This window comes from Camelus bactrianus, chromosome X, assembly GCF_048773025.1.
Source record: "Camelus bactrianus isolate YW-2024 breed Bactrian camel chromosome X, ASM4877302v1, whole genome shotgun sequence".
Classification (NCBI taxonomy): Eukaryota; Metazoa; Chordata; class Mammalia; order Artiodactyla; family Camelidae; genus Camelus; species Camelus bactrianus.
Genome location: NC_133575.1, coordinates 77,128,143 through 77,143,976, shown reverse-complemented (window position 1 = coordinate 77,143,976; position 15,834 = coordinate 77,128,143). Strand labels below are relative to the sequence as shown.

At 35.1% G+C, this 15,834-nt stretch overlaps 1 protein-coding gene across 4 annotated transcripts in view; it reads right to left on the bottom strand.

Annotated features, from left to right (window-relative positions):
• Window positions 1–15,834, bottom strand: part of DIAPH2 (diaphanous related formin 2) — a 797,042-nt gene that overhangs the window by 576,635 nt on the left and 204,573 nt on the right. For all 4 annotated transcript variants that reach the window (XM_074359372.1, XM_074359371.1, XM_074359369.1 and 1 more), the window contains 4 exons: window positions 13,662–13,736; window positions 13,511–13,580; window positions 10,089–10,225; window positions 8,253–8,361 (listed from right to left, as the gene is read on the bottom strand). In XM_074359372.1, the coding sequence (XP_074215473.1) occupies window positions 8,253–8,361; window positions 10,089–10,225; window positions 13,511–13,580; window positions 13,662–13,736 (391 nt within the window). The remainder of the gene's footprint in view (window positions 1–8,252; window positions 8,362–10,088; window positions 10,226–13,510; window positions 13,581–13,661; window positions 13,737–15,834) is intronic.

The window sequence follows — 15,834 nt, the reverse complement described above, 5'->3', positions numbered from 1 at the left end:
GAGGTAGAAAAATGGTTCCTGGAGTGTGTTACGTTCACTTTCTATATACCCCAAACAAGGACCTATGGGCAGCATCCCATCATCCAAAAGAATGGCCTCTCACTCTCCTTCTCGCTCCCTTTACACCCGAATCCCTCCACACTCCCTATTCAGCACAGATGTGCGTGCAGATACATCACATACACACACACACACACACTCTCACACACACACTCACAAGAGCTTGCTGTTCAATAGGAAGCCACTAAACACAATTTAAATTTAGGTTAATTACAATTAAATAAAATTTAAAATCCAGTTTCTCAGTCTCACTAGCCACAGTTCAAATGTGCAACAGCCACGTGTGGCTAGTGGCTACCGTATCAGACAGCACGGATAGAGGACACTGCAGAAAGTTGGACTGGACAGCACTGCAGTGGACACATTAAATACTCTAGACCAATATCCTCATTTAAAGGTAAAGAAATCTCAGAAGATTAGATGATCTGCCCACGATTATACAGCTAATGATAAGCCACAAAGATTGGACTAGAACTCAGGCCTTGTAACTTTTGGTTCTGGATTCCTGCGACCACACTACGATGTGCACAAATCTGGCATTGCTGAATAGCATTTTACCTCATACTGGAAAGAAAACAAGTGCCTTTGAAGTGAAATCACAGAGTCCACTACCCAGATTCCATCTGTTGCTTAGTTGCTGTATAATGGCTCTAAGGTTCAAAATGGCCAGCCAGATCTATTTGCTTTAAATACAACTTCCATGAAAAGTCAAATTTAAAAATCATAGGAAGTCGGTGAATTTTCTCCATTACTGATAAATATGCTAAGGCTAGGACCACGATTCTGATTTTTAACCAGTAAAACTAGTTTCTGTATTTGGATTTTTATTAAATGATCTCCTTATATCATGAGATTTCTACATATGATATCCATATAATCTACTGAATGAGTGCATAAACATAGAGATAAAAATCACCAACTTTGTGCAAGTGACAAAGCATCCAATCATTTGTGCCATGCATAATTATACTAAACTGAATTACTGTCAGTTTTTCCATCACATTATGATCTGTCCTTTACCATCATAGTATATGTTCTTTCTACAATAATCACCTACATTCTCTAGCCAAAAGATGTTATTGTTTTCATTCTGGGGTGTGGGGTGTGGTATAGAGAGTGAAATATCACAAAACAGATTTTTACACTTCCTAAAGATAAGGTTCTGCATTTGTTTAGGGTTTTCTTTATCACCCCTAACTGCCTCCAATAAAATGTTTAAAAGATAATGAGTGAATAGTCATTAAATATTTCAAATCTTATTGACGTGAGATCCATCACTACAAAAAGAAATTGCGTTCAGCTTCTTACCTAAGTGATAGAGAGGGGAAATATTTAAACATAAAATATCTTCACAAAATTACTGAGAAAGTGCTAGAACCTTTTATTTCCTTTAACTCACCAGCTTTGAAAACTACAAACATCTATCTGTCTGATCACAATTCATAGAGCTACAGAGTACAGTAATTGCCAACTCCAGAACATTCTCAGACAGATTATCCATATTGCCATTAGCTGTGACAAATTGTGCTTTTAAAATGTTATTGACACTGTCACACAGTGACCTTATTAAGTACTCTGTTGACATTAACAAGGTCTTTCTTTATCCCAGCCCAGAAGGAGTTAGGAAAAAAGACAGTTTAAGTCAAAATAAGTACCAACCAAGAAAGATACAAATATACAGAGCACATTAATTAAGTCAAAAAATGGAGATGAACTCCAGGTACAGCAAAACCATATACAAAGGATTGGAGGTGGAGGGATGAAAAAGTATAAAATGTTCAAGAGACTGAGTACAGCATGACGGGACCAAAAACTGTATGTAGAAGCGTGGTGGAATACGAGGCTAGAGGCAAAGCAACAGCAGATGATGAAGCGTTTTGTGTGGACTTCACCCCTAGAGGCTACGGGAAGATGTCATAGAGCTTTAAGCAGTGATATAACAAGAAATGCACTTCAGAAGTATAATGGTGAAGAATGATTTAAACAGGGCTAATATGAAGGGTAGAAGATATTTAAGAGTCTAGGGAAATGATAAAACATTGAGATGTAACAATGCCTTGAAACAAAGAAATGGTGGCAGAGGGGGCAGGGTAGGGACATTATAAGAAAAGGAAGCACAACACGAAGGAAGTAGAATTGGTAGGATTGGTGACTGAAGGAATGATGGATGGAGGAAGAGTAGATGTGAAGATGACAATTATGTTTCTGGTTTATGCTACTTGGTATAACACTAAGGTTAACCAGGATTAGGAAAACAAGAGAAAGACAGGTCAGGGTTGGAGAGAGGATTGGAGTAGGAAGGAGAGGACAAAGAAAAGGAAGGTAAGTACAGTTAAGGACAGTACTGAATCTGAAATCCAGTCTGGAGGCAGGTGACATGTGGGATCTGTGAGTCAGGATATATTTGGAATAGAGGGGTTCAGAGAGATTCATCACACAGAAATGCTAGTTGGAAGTCAAAAGGATGGATGAGGCTGCCCAAGGACAATGTTCAGAATGAGCAAAGCAAAGGATCAGCACAAAGGATCAAAGGACTAAGGACCAAGCTCAAGGAATAAGTATATATTAGGGCCAAGCAGAGTGATAGGAGATGTAACACAGAGGTGAAAGAAAACGAGGAGAGCTTAGTATCATAGAAGTTGAGGGAAGAGAGACTGATAAAGCGGTGATCAATCGTGTCAAATGGTGCTGGAGAAACCAATACAGTGACTTCAAAAGTGTCTGTTGCTCTTTCTATTACAGAGGTCACTAGTGATCCCCCATTTTACCAGAAATGATGGATTGGACAATTATTCAACTTTGAAATAGATTTCAAATAAAAGACATCCTTCTGTAAGTCAGAAGTTATTTTTGTTAAGTACTTGAAAACTGACTACGTTGCATAAATATCTCTCATTGTACTAAGTCCACTTTTAAAATGGTAGGAATATAAAACTGTCCATATATAGAACAAGTTTCCTAAATAATATCAAGCATTCCTTCAACACTTAACATTTCACACATTCATTTACTTTTCCACAAAATTGTTCTTTATTCACAGCGGTAGTGCCTTGTTTTGTTATAAACGTACCTCTATGAGAAAATGATGATTTATCCAAAGGTACTTCCTGTGTGGTGGTGTGAGCACACAAAGAGGCAAATCTCAACATTTGGGAACCATGGTGCAAAAATCAAGCTACAAAGAATCAGTCCATATACTTGAGAGCCTATCTATGTAAGCATGAGCTTCTTATTTTGCATGGAACTCCTTCTGAAGTGAATTATACCATTCCACATTCTTAAAAGAGCCTAGATATAATTTATTATTTTTTGCCAACGCAGGGGCATGATTAGCGAGCTATGAAGCAACACAGAGAGGCCCTCAGGAGCGATAGATGTGTATAGGGCCCTGACACTAAGTGCAACCAAATGTTACAACTTTTGAATTCCAGCTCCAGGTTTTATTATGTTTCTATCTCCTCCTCCCTTGCTTTCGTTTTGTCAGTTGTCACTTCTTGACCATCGCAGTACACAAGCCTGGAAAAATCACTTTCCAACCTCCCAACTTGTGCTTCTAGTCTGCTGTGGATGGAAAACGGGTAATCGGGCCCATGAAGACACCACAGGAAGAAAGTTAAAAGGCTCTGATTAAAGGCCAAAAGGTCTTTGTCGTCATGAGGCTTAACTTGACGGACTGGGTGACATTTTGTTGGCTGCTCAGATTGTTTTCTTTTATTTTGATTTTCTTTCTTTTTTGGTTCTGAGTTACATCCCAAAATGATAAATCTATCAAATAGGTGTGGTCAGGATAAGTGAATCAAGTATATATTTACTTCCATGGTTTTTTACACCATATCTAACTATAGATATGCACGATTTTTAAATTATTTCCAGCATGTTAGAAAATATTTTTAAAAGTATTAAATCATGCTAAGTACACTCCTGCACACAGCTCCTGAAATACATTGACAATGGTGTCTTTCAGACTAATAGCAGCCTGTAAAGACTGGGGCTCTTTTTTACAATACATCATTGGAGGTAAACTATACAACTTTCTCTTTCCATAAGCAACTCTTATTAATGCTCAGTGTAACCTAGCTTTTTCTGCTGGGCTACACAGAAATCAGTTTCAACCATATGTTGGTATCACCTTGCTCTGCCTTCTTTTGTGAAGTGACTCGCAAACTACTTCTGGCCTCTAGTTTTACCTACTGGAAGCCCTTCTGACTCCCACCCTACCATATATTACTGGTTTTCTATCAGGAAAGATAATTTTCTAGAAATTTCCTACTGATCCTTCAAGACCTAGTTAAAGCATCACCCCATCACTGAAGCCTTTCCAGACTTACGCAGGACATACCTAAATTTGCCTTCCTTTGTGTTCTTATTAAACCTTACCAAGAGGAAAGGAATATGGGTGGGGAAACGCTGCTATTCCAAGCAAAGTGTTCTGTATGATAAAATCACTGAGGGCATTTAAAAGTCTCCAGCATATTTGGGAAACACCAGGTTTAGCATGACTAAAACGTATGGTACATTTGGGAGAGTGACAGTCTCTAAGGCCAGAATGTTAGGTTGGGACCACACTGAAAAAGGTCATTCATCATGATTAGGCTGTTCACTTTTATCAAGCAATGCATCGTGAGTATAGGTCTCTAGGAATGTTAGAATCAGATTCATTTTTTAAGGATAATTGACAACAGTATAAAACATCTGTCTGGAGGGGAAGAATATAGCAGTTTGGGGTACTAAATAGAAACCGTTGGAATAATATTGCTGGAAGAAGATAAAGGCAGTGGGGATAGAGAGACTGGGATTCATTCAGTCTCCTGTAAGACTTATTAACTGGATGCAGGGCATAAAGAAGAATAAAGTGTTGAGGGAAACTAAAGATTAGGCAGAAGATGATAACTCTATAACTAAACTGAGAAAGACAGAAAGAAGAGTAGACGGACTTCTTTTGGGGGGGAGTCATGTTAAGGGAAAGAGAAAATAAGCTCATTTTACTAAGAGGAGGTACTCTGGAGCCAGATACCCTGGGACCTAATCTGGGCTTCACCTCCTATTGACTATGTGACCCTGGAAAAGTTATCTAACCTCTGAATCTCAGTTTACTCTTCTATAAAATGGGGATACTACTATCTCTCTCAAAAAAATTGCTGTGAGGTTTAAAATGAGGTAACATATGTAAAATTATTAGAACATTGGCACATGGCTTATAAATGCTATTTTTAATTTTGTGTTTTATGATGTCTACAAAATATCCAGTTCACTATTTGGTCAGGTAGGTTTGAATAGAGAGAGATGTGAGCTGGACTTATAAATCTAGGGAATCACTGGAACAGAGTTGGGTGTTAAAGCTGGAGAAGCAGTTGAGAGTATTCATGTGGAGAATAAAATATGTATGTGTGCATATATACATGTGTATGAGTGCTTATGTGTGTATGTGTATGTACATATAAAAATGATGACAGAATAGAACTAAGACTGGAATACAGAGAATAAAATATCCAAGAAGTAAGAAGAAACACAGGAAGAAGACAGAAAAAGAACAGTCAGAAGTGGTCAGAGAGCAAGAAGTGAATGGTGTCTGAAAAGACAAAGGCAGAAAATTTTCAAGGAGGAAGCAATCAATAGAGCCAAGTGATCAGGATTGAAAGAGGCCATTGGATTTTGAAATTCGAGGATCACTGTCAACCTGTTTAAGAACTGTGAAAAAATTGAGTTGTGAGAGGTAATTTAGGAAACAGAGAAAACAAGTATGGATGATTCTTTTAGAGACAGATAGAAAATGAAAAAGGAAGATGAAAGGCTACTTGGAAGGAGAAGTAGGATCAGAAGAAGGTGCTTTAGTGGGGGGGAGACTTGAGAATGCTGCTCGGCTGAACGGAAGTCAATGAAGAGAACAATGAAGATATAGGATTTATTGTCTATTTCTTGAACTACTGAAGATAATGTAACTCCTATCACAGGTACAAACTTCACTGTACAGATAAGCTAGAAAATCTCTGTGAGAAGTTAATAACCTGTTTTTAAATCAAAAACAAAAAACGAAGAAGAAGGTATATAGTTGTTATTTTAAAATGTAATTAGTCCTGTATTTTAACAGAATTACTTCCTGAGACTGTAATAACATTTTGAGAAGTCTCAGGATACTGCAGAAATAGGAAAGTAATTCTGGTAAAATACAGCACTAATTATATTTTTAAACAACAGATTTAAACTGGTGTTTTTCACTCGGTACTCTGCATATATTTTTGAACTTTTAGGTATTTTTTTCATTCACATGAAAGAATCCAAATAAACAAACCCACTTCACAATTCTTGGGAGAGTAATAGGCTCTGTATGTAACAAATTACTAATTTTTGTACCTCATTAAAATAGGAAATTTCAAATTGTGATTTGCATATGTTTGCATCTATAATCAGTATTCAACAGTTTCTTGAATACCTAGCAAGATTCCTATGATTCTTCCATATGTTACTTGTTAACAACTTGCCACTTTATCATTGCATTCAGTCCAGCCTCCTGAAGGCTAGCAAATGTCATTCCCATCTCATTGTTTGGGCTGAACTACTCGTCATAGAGGAAGTGTCACTTTAAAGGTCAGACAATGCAATATACAAATGTTGGCATCACAGAGACCTGGTTTCAAATCATAGTCTGCCTCTCAACAGCTGTGTGACTTTGAGTGAGTGATTTGAGTGAGTACTGAAAACCCTCAATATAGATAAAACATTTAATTTCTCCTAAACAAACTTTTGCAAGACAAGTACGAACTCCCACATATGGCTGAAGCTCAAAGAAATTTAGTTAGGTAAGCCCAACCACAGGAGCAAGAGCAAAGATTTCAAGAAGTCATCTAAAAAAGCTTTCAAACCTTTCAGTAAAAGTATTAAATTTTATTGAGGTAAATTGTATAAGAAGTGTATTATGAAAAGGAAAACACTGAAAGGAAATACCCGAAGTATTAAAAAATGTGATACACTGGAAAGGCTCACCATAAAAGTTTATCCAAAATGTTCATCATAGTTGGAGTAGAAGTAACAATTAACAAATCCTCAAATATTTGGAAACACACTATAGTTTTATAACACCATTGTATTCTCTTTGAACAAGCCAATTTATCTATCTGCTGTAGTTTGAAACTGGCAAAAACAGTTATCAACACTTCCTAATACAATTAAAAAGGAGAAAAGAAACTCTTTTATATCAGATAATAAATTTTAATCTTTCTTATCTATGCTAAAAATTTGATAAAATTAAATGTGGAACCATCTTCTCTTTGTTGAATGACACTAGAGGTTTTTAAAAGGTATTTCAGAAAGCATTTTCCATGGTATATAAAATGGTAAACACTGCCTATAAGAAAGAGATGGGCATCATAGACCAACAAACCTGGCGTCAAATTTGACTGTGTTACTTACAAGCTATTGTACCTTAGACATATTATTTAATCTCACTTACCCTAGTTGTCTCAAAAGCAAAATGGAGACAATAAGAGTACTTCATAGCTAGGTTGTTGTGAGAAATAAATCATATAACATATGGAAATTAAAATGTTTCGTCTAGGATCTCACACCATAAGCACGGTCAATAAGTAAGAGTTCTCATCACCAAAGAACAAAGTTACCTTTCATAAAATGGGTCATTTCCTGAAACCATCTAAGAAAAGATAGTGAATTTTGTAATTTTCTAAAGAAGACATGTAGGCCGGGTCTACAGAGGGCTAGCAGATAGACCCGAACTTAGAGTTGCAATTCAACCCCCTCTATGCTGGTGAGTCAAACATCTGAATGTTGTGCGAATGGCACAAAAATGTATGTTTCGTTTTCTTAAATTTCTACAACAAACCCACGCAGCCTTCATTGACACTTGTTAGGATAATGGCATTGGCTGAACTGCTTGTCCTCTTGCTCAACCGCTAAAGCTTTAACTTCCATGGCTTATTACACTAATTACTAAATTTCTACCCAAATATTAATGACAATCATGATCATCAGATTTATAATATAAAGTTCTTTTCCTAATTTTAAGCAAACTGTCCTCTCCACAGACAAAACTTCTAGCTTTTATGAATGACCGAGCAACAGGAAGAATTGCATTTTTACGTTCCATTCTTTTTAAATGTTAGTTAAGATGAAGTTGGTGTCATACAAAATGAGCACCTTAAATATAACCCTGGAAGCAATTTAAGACAAAACTAACTCACCTGTAATTGCAAAGCTTCATGGTTTTCTAATCCTTCCACAATTGGTGAAAATCGTTCTCTGTTGTTTCGTTCTGCTGCTGTAGTGATAGCCCCTAAAAGCTTTTCTAGACTATAGGGGAAAAAAAAAATAGAAACGAGAAATACATCTTAACACACAGTATGTGAAAATGAGTTCTCTCTTTCAGTCTTCCCTGTTTTCTTTCTGGTGCTTGATGTTTATAGAGACCATTACAATTTAAGAATTGTGTTCTTGTCCACATATTTCTACAAGTCAAATATTGAGAGCATTAAATAATTTTAGGGCATCAAAATGAAAATTCAATTTGAAAATCTTGAGGAAAATAATTTTTCTGGGTGACATTTTTAAAAAGATACTTGATTGAGAAACATTAATAATTTTAAACTCAGGTTTTGATATTTCATGTGTTACCATAGATATTAATGTCACTTAAACCTGATGTGGCATCTATAATCATTAAAAGTTTATTCAAGTGTAAACAGACTGTAATTTTATAATAAAATGCTGAAGAGGAAATATTTCTTAAAGAACTTCAAAAAAAATCAAGATTCTTTGAAAATGGAACAAGAATAAAAACCTAAAAGAACAAGTCCAGTAAATTAGAGAAACATCTATAATTACCTAGCACAAGAAACTTATTTACCTGGACAGAAATATTGGAAACTATCTCTGTACAGTATCTGAATCAAATTAACCTCTATGTAGTATACTACTCATAGCACGCTATATCTGAAATTATAATTAACTCATAAAATATACCAGGGTAGGTTGCACTATATGAATTAAGTATTGAAAACCTAATTGACTAGGAAAATATTTCTTATTCATGTATCAACTGATCTTTCTATAAAACTGAACGAAGCCTTACGTTTGCATGCTACCTCATTCTCAGTTTACGTTCACTGAGATATGACTTAATGCTATGTGATAATATTTTTGTTTAGTGTTTGTCTTTTGGTTTCAAAGGACTAACCAGCATGAAGCAACATCTCATTTTATCCCAAGAGGTATGAGAAAATCAACATATTAGAATATTCTTAAATCTTTGGCTCTGTTCTGATTCAAACAGAAATGATTACTGTCATACAGAGTGTTCAGAAAAAATATTTAAGTTAGTGTCCTTAGCCAATATTTCATTCTTTATCACGATGGTTTCTAACCAACTAGACAGCAAATCTGAAATTTTGCTTCTGATTCAAAACTATTTCTATAAGAAGAAATTATCTAATGCATGGTCAGCAACAACTTGCTGAAATTAGCATGTAAGTGCACTCTGAATAATTACCAACAGTCTTTTTGTTCTGTTTAACAAGTTAATTTCATTCTATGAATAATTGCTTCATCTTTTCACTTACCATAGGCAGATAAAATAAAATACTACCTTAAAATAATAGTACAAAATAAAAGAACCCAGTTAATTCAGTTAAAGAAGTCAAATTTTGTGACATGCATGTGTGCAGGGGGTGTTGTACTGGGGGGGTGTGCGTGTGTGTGTGTGTTTAGCTAAAATTACTAACTGATCTTTTCACACTTTTCTAATGACTGCTTTCCCTTAAGCTATACAAAATTCTATTCATTCACTTTGAATATCCAACTTTGAAGAATTTTCAATTAGGATTCTATCTTTTTCAATCTATTTTTCAAAGAGTCAAAAAAAATGCTAAAATGTAAATAGGTAAGATAAAAATACCAATTTTTTCTAAAATTTAATACTATTTTTACGCAGGTTTTCAAAAGAAACAGCACAAAAGTAGGACTTGTTAATTTCTCAACTGTTACTCTCTATGCAGTTAATATAGTAATATAGCAATACTTACATGTTCTCTTCTCCAACGATGCAAATAGCAGAAAGTATTTTTACTATTTCAGTCATCATGTTGGGCTGTTTGGGGTCAATTGCTCTTGCCAGTAGTAAAAGACTTCTTTCGTCTCCCAGAATCCTTTGCAATCCAAACTGAAAAAAGCAAACTTTCATTCAAAATGTCTTCGGAATACATCTTCAATTTTAACAAGCAACTTAACAATGATTTTTTAAAAACCCATGCCTCTGCAATGAGGTTCTACTTGATTATATGGCTGTTCTTCAAATGCAGTTATTTGTCTTTGTTTTTTATTTGAAATGACTGCATCTTGAAGTTTTTGCCCCTTGATCAGACATGATCTCCATTAGACTGCCTAAAAATTCCATTAAAATGTGGGAGAAATATGGGAACAATCAGTATTTCTTCAACAAAGAACACATAAAGCACTAATATGATTTTCTGAAGTAGTTCTACATATATCATTGGGTCTCTCTAGAGATACCTGGAACTCATGGTCAAATTTTCCAATATGTATGGAAAATTAAGCTGAACAAAAGGGGTAAAATGTTTAAAAGCTCTTTTGTATACTGCATGCCAATTAAAGAAGCAGTAAACCTCCATATGGATTTTCCCATACTGTCTCTCTCTTATCCTCCCCCTTTCAAGCAGCTATGCTGCATAACAGAAGCCATGAACCCAAAGAGATGGCACCTGGGTTTTAGTAAGTGCCACAGTCAGCTAGGCAGAGAAGATAGACACCATTTTCATTTATTTACTAGGCTTGAATATACGCATGCCAGTGTACATCATAAGAAAGAATGGGTAAAGAAATGTGAAAGAAAGCCCAAAACTTGGGTTTTCACTACATTAAGAAGGTAATATTTTCTTTGAACATTGTCCTGCAAAGTATTTCTCAGATTTCTTATGAAGTATGTTTGCTTCTTTTTACAGTCTAATGGTGAAATCTGACAATATTTCATCAGAGCAAAATTGCCATTACAAGCTAACCTTTAGTTAAGTACCAAACGTTTGAATATTTTCATGGTTCCTAATTTATCTTTTAAAAGAATTCAGGAGAAAAAAAAAAACATAACCAAAGCTCTTAAATATGACTTTACCAGAGATCATAATAAAGAAAAATAGAGACAAGGCCCCCCCCCCAAAAAAAAAAAAAGGAAATGGAAGAGGTGAGATTAAAAAGAAGCAAACAAAACAGAAGAAATACGTATGTATAAAGGTGGCTAGTAGATAATAATAGTAAGGAAAATAAGTGAAAAAGACATGAGGAAAACTGAGAGATATGTGGTTACCATTCAGCTACCAAGCTTAACAGCTTTAAAAGTTTTTAAACTTTTAAAACAGTTAGACTGAGAGGAAAATCATTTAATTTTTCAAATTTCCACTTTATTGTTTAAAAGTAGTTTCTAATATGAAGGGACATACTGAAAAAAAAATGAACATATGAGAAATGATGGAAAACCATCAATCTAAACAACAGAGCAATATTACAGCAACAAAAGTGAGGGAGCAACGAGTTACTTTTTATGATCCTATTATTAGATGCATTGTATGAGTGATAACAGTTTTTGAATTAGGTAATCAAAACTCCTACGGGCCAGCAAAGTTGATGTATATACCATTTCAGGTGAAAGTTTCATTCTTTGATTATGATAATTTATTCCAACATGAAATGGATATATCATGGTATATTTTTTTTATTTTCAATGTGTACTTTCTGCCAATTGTTTCACATGTCTATAATTTAAGAGACTCACCATTTATTCATATTCAGAGCACCTGTGTGCAAGACATTAACATTCTCTAAAGCTTAACCTTAGTTTAGAATAATCTAAGTCAAACCATCATGGCTCTATAGGAAATCTCACTAATATGACTTTCTCTACTAATTATACTGATTACAGTTATTTCCTGGAAAGCTTTAAGAGTTGACAACGCGCACCCGTAAGAATTTTGATCAGAGTCCTACAGCTAATTTTACAGATGAGGAGACTGATTGCCAGAGAGGTCAAATGATTTTCTAAAGACCACATAACTTAGTGGCAAAGTATGGACCATCTATCTCCTGGTATCTAATACTGTGGTGTCTTTCCATTATTTGTTTCCCTCAACTGAAGAAAGAGATCCATCTCAAACTGTGGAGAAGCAATGTTAATTAACTGCTTTCTTGTTACATATCAGACTCTGTGTAACTTCGTCACCACAGACTAAGAGTGCAGAAGTTGAGAAATTCTGTACTAGTACTGATGGAAATCTTTCCGGAAGAAACTTTCAGGAACAGCACAATTAGCACATTCTATACAGGAGTCTCATGTCAACTGGCAAGCAACTATCTATTCCACATGCCAAAAATCTCTTTGCTGATAGATGTGTGCAATATATATATATATATATACACATACATACATACATATACACACTTATATACAGTCCTATACACTTAAAGACTGTTGGCAGATTACTTAAGTAGACAGTCTTATTGCATTGGTTATTAATAGCTTTATTTCACATCTGGCAAGTTTTTGGTTATTGTTTTAGTTATTTATTTTTATTAAATATTTTGAGATTATTGAAACACTATCTACAGGGAATTATGTAATTAGTGAATTAGTCACTAGTATTTTACCTATAGAAATATAAGGCAAATCATGTATAAGAATGTAACAAAATAGTTTATAGAAAAAATGACTATAATTTCATAACCTGAGCCAAGACTACTTTTAGAAGAAAAACCCGGGGGAAGGGTATAGTTCAGTGGTAGAGTGCGTGCTTACCCCAGTACCTCCATTAAATAAAATACATACATACATACATACATACATAAATATCTAATTACCTTCCCGCATAAAAAAAAAAAAAAAAAAGGAAGAAAAACCCTTGTCTGGAATTCGCAGAATCCCTCATAACACAACTGGTAACAAACATACACAAAAAACCCCTGCTATCTTCCAGAAATGTCTTTTATGTATGTTAACTCACTGACATTCACTGAACGTAAAAGAAAGAAAAAGCTTAAGCTTATCGTGCTCTTAGCCAAAAAAAAAAAAAAAAAAAAAAAAAAAAAATCAAACTATAGCTTTGAATTTTCCTTTTCAATGGAATAAAAACTCTCCGTAAGAAAATGGTATTTTACTTATCACATTTAAATTTTCCTACTACCATGAAAGGAAAATAGTATTATATGATTTGGAAACAAGACTTAACATGTTTGCAATGATTGCAAAAACCTGCCAGTAAATATTTTGTGAAGCAAAGTCTATTTTAAATAATATGTAAATGAAACTCATGATGATTTGCATTAGAAAGACCCTTTGGTAAACTGAATAAGCACCCACTATTTGGCCTGTTTCATACTTTCATATTGTCTGTCGGGCAAGTTCTCATCTTTTGTGACAGACGCAGAAATAAATACTACTTACCTTATTATTCATAAATGCTTTGAGGCACTGAATAAGTTTATACTGATTCTTCTTATCGATATTCTCTTGCCTGAATAAAAGAAAAAAACGTATTATGTTGTGCTTAAAATTTTCCCCTGTGGTGATTTTTTATTTTCCTGTTTATTCTTACTGTTTCTTGTCCAGAAGCTTTTCCAGCATATCCAACAACAGTCCAAGACCTTCATGGCCAAAGTTGTTAACCCAGCTAGTTAAAAAAAAAAAAAAATTATAAATCAGTTTGTATACTTAAAACATTCAATATCCAAAATTGAATTTTGATTTTCAAATCTGATAATCCTGTCTTTTTTATTGCTTGTCATTCTTTTTTCTACTCCCATTGCTGGTACTGACTGAATGAGGATGACTCAGAGATCTTTACCTCAGTTCCAGACTTCTCACAGTTTAGACTGCCCATTCCACAGCACTGCCTTGGTTGTTTCACCAGCATCAAATATCTTAGCCTCAACTTATAAGCCAAATTTGTCTTCTCCTGTGTCTCTGTTCCCTGAAATCAACTCCTCTTCTACTCTTCCATGTTGTTAATAACACCACTATCTTTTGAATCCTTCAGACTTGAAATATTGGCATAATTTCTTGATCCCACATCTCTTTCAACTTTCCATTTATTCTGCTCATCCATTCAACAAATATTTATTGAGTGCCCACTACCTATCAGGCATGGTCTAGGTGGTAGAAATAGAACAGGCAATAAACGAAGCGCCTACCCTCACATAGCTTACCATCTAGAAAAAGGGAGATGAATGATAAACAAGTAACTCTATCATAAAATGTCAGTGTTTTAGTACTAGGAAGAAAAATGAACCAAGGTAAAGAGAATAAGGAGAGCCAGGATGTTATTTTTTAATGTGCAGTCAGGGAAAGAGTCTTTGATAGGGTGATATCGGAGTAGAGCCTTGAAGAAGTGAGGACTTTCCCAGTAGAGAGGATAAAGGCAAATAGGGTACTGAGGGGGTAGCTATTATGCTTGGAATATTTCAGGAACTGTGAGGAGACCTGTGTGGTTAGAGGTAAATAAGCAGGCCTGGAAGAAGACAGGAGATGAAGTCCCATGTGTGACAGAAGACTCAAAGGCTGATCACAGAGAGCTTGATTTGACTTACTGTCATCCAGTCATGACTACTCTGCTTCTAGAATGACTACAATGACTCTGTTTCATTGTCCCTTCTACCATTCCAGTTAAGCCCTAGTTACCTTTCCTTTAATATGCCTGAAGTCTACCAACTAGGGTCCTGCAGCTTCATTTGTTTCTTTTCTTCATTTTACAAAATGCCCAGGTTAGACTGCACTTAACCCAGTCTTCTGTCCAAAAATTTCCTCTGGACTACCTAACACAGTTCAAGTCCTGATTCCGATCTAGCCTCAACCTACCTTTCCAGCCTCAGCCCTTATACCACAGGTTCCAATAAAAATCAGACATATTCTCTTTCCTGGAGTCTTCCCTGCATTTCCTTGCTTTACCTCATTATTTATTCTTTCTTTCCAGAAGGTAAACTCCAACTCCATCTCTCTAAACCCATCAAGGCTCAGATTTATTGTCCATTCCTCCATTACTGTTTTCTCCCCATAAGTCCTCCATCCAAATGAGTTATTTTCCCTTCGAATGCCCATTGGATCTTTCTCTTCCTGCCTGACATTACGATTCTTACTGCAAGTATCTTACCCACTTTCTGGATTACACATTGTCTGAAGACTGTTGTATCTCATTCACTTTTCTGTCTCCTACAGTATTTAGCAGAGTTGATTACATGTAGTCAGGACTAAATATTTGCTAATTAAAATTTAATTAAATTTACTGATTTGTGTGGTTAAGAGAATCAGCAGTCTCCTACTGCCCAAAAACTTCACAAGTGTAAATTAATATATAGCAGGACTCCTGCAAAGCAATCATTAATATCTATATGCTACATATTTGAACCATGACTATAGTTCAATTCCATGGTCTTTAAATCACATTTCATACCTATCTAAGGTAAAGCCTATCAACAAAGTAGACATCTAAATCTCTAAGAGACTATTAGTAATAAGAACTATCAGATCATTGAAGAAAATATGTTTTAAAAAAATAGCTCAAATATTCAGAACCAATCACATCCACAATATACATGGAAGCTCATTTTAAACAAATTCTGTTTTAATTGCCATAGTGGCAATAAGTAAAAAATCAATATGGCACTATTATGATAATTGGCAGCAAGCTACTATTCAATCGAGGCATGTAATCAACCAGTACATTGAGCTATTTTCTCTACAGACTCTTGATAATCAGTGGGGTGGTGGCACAA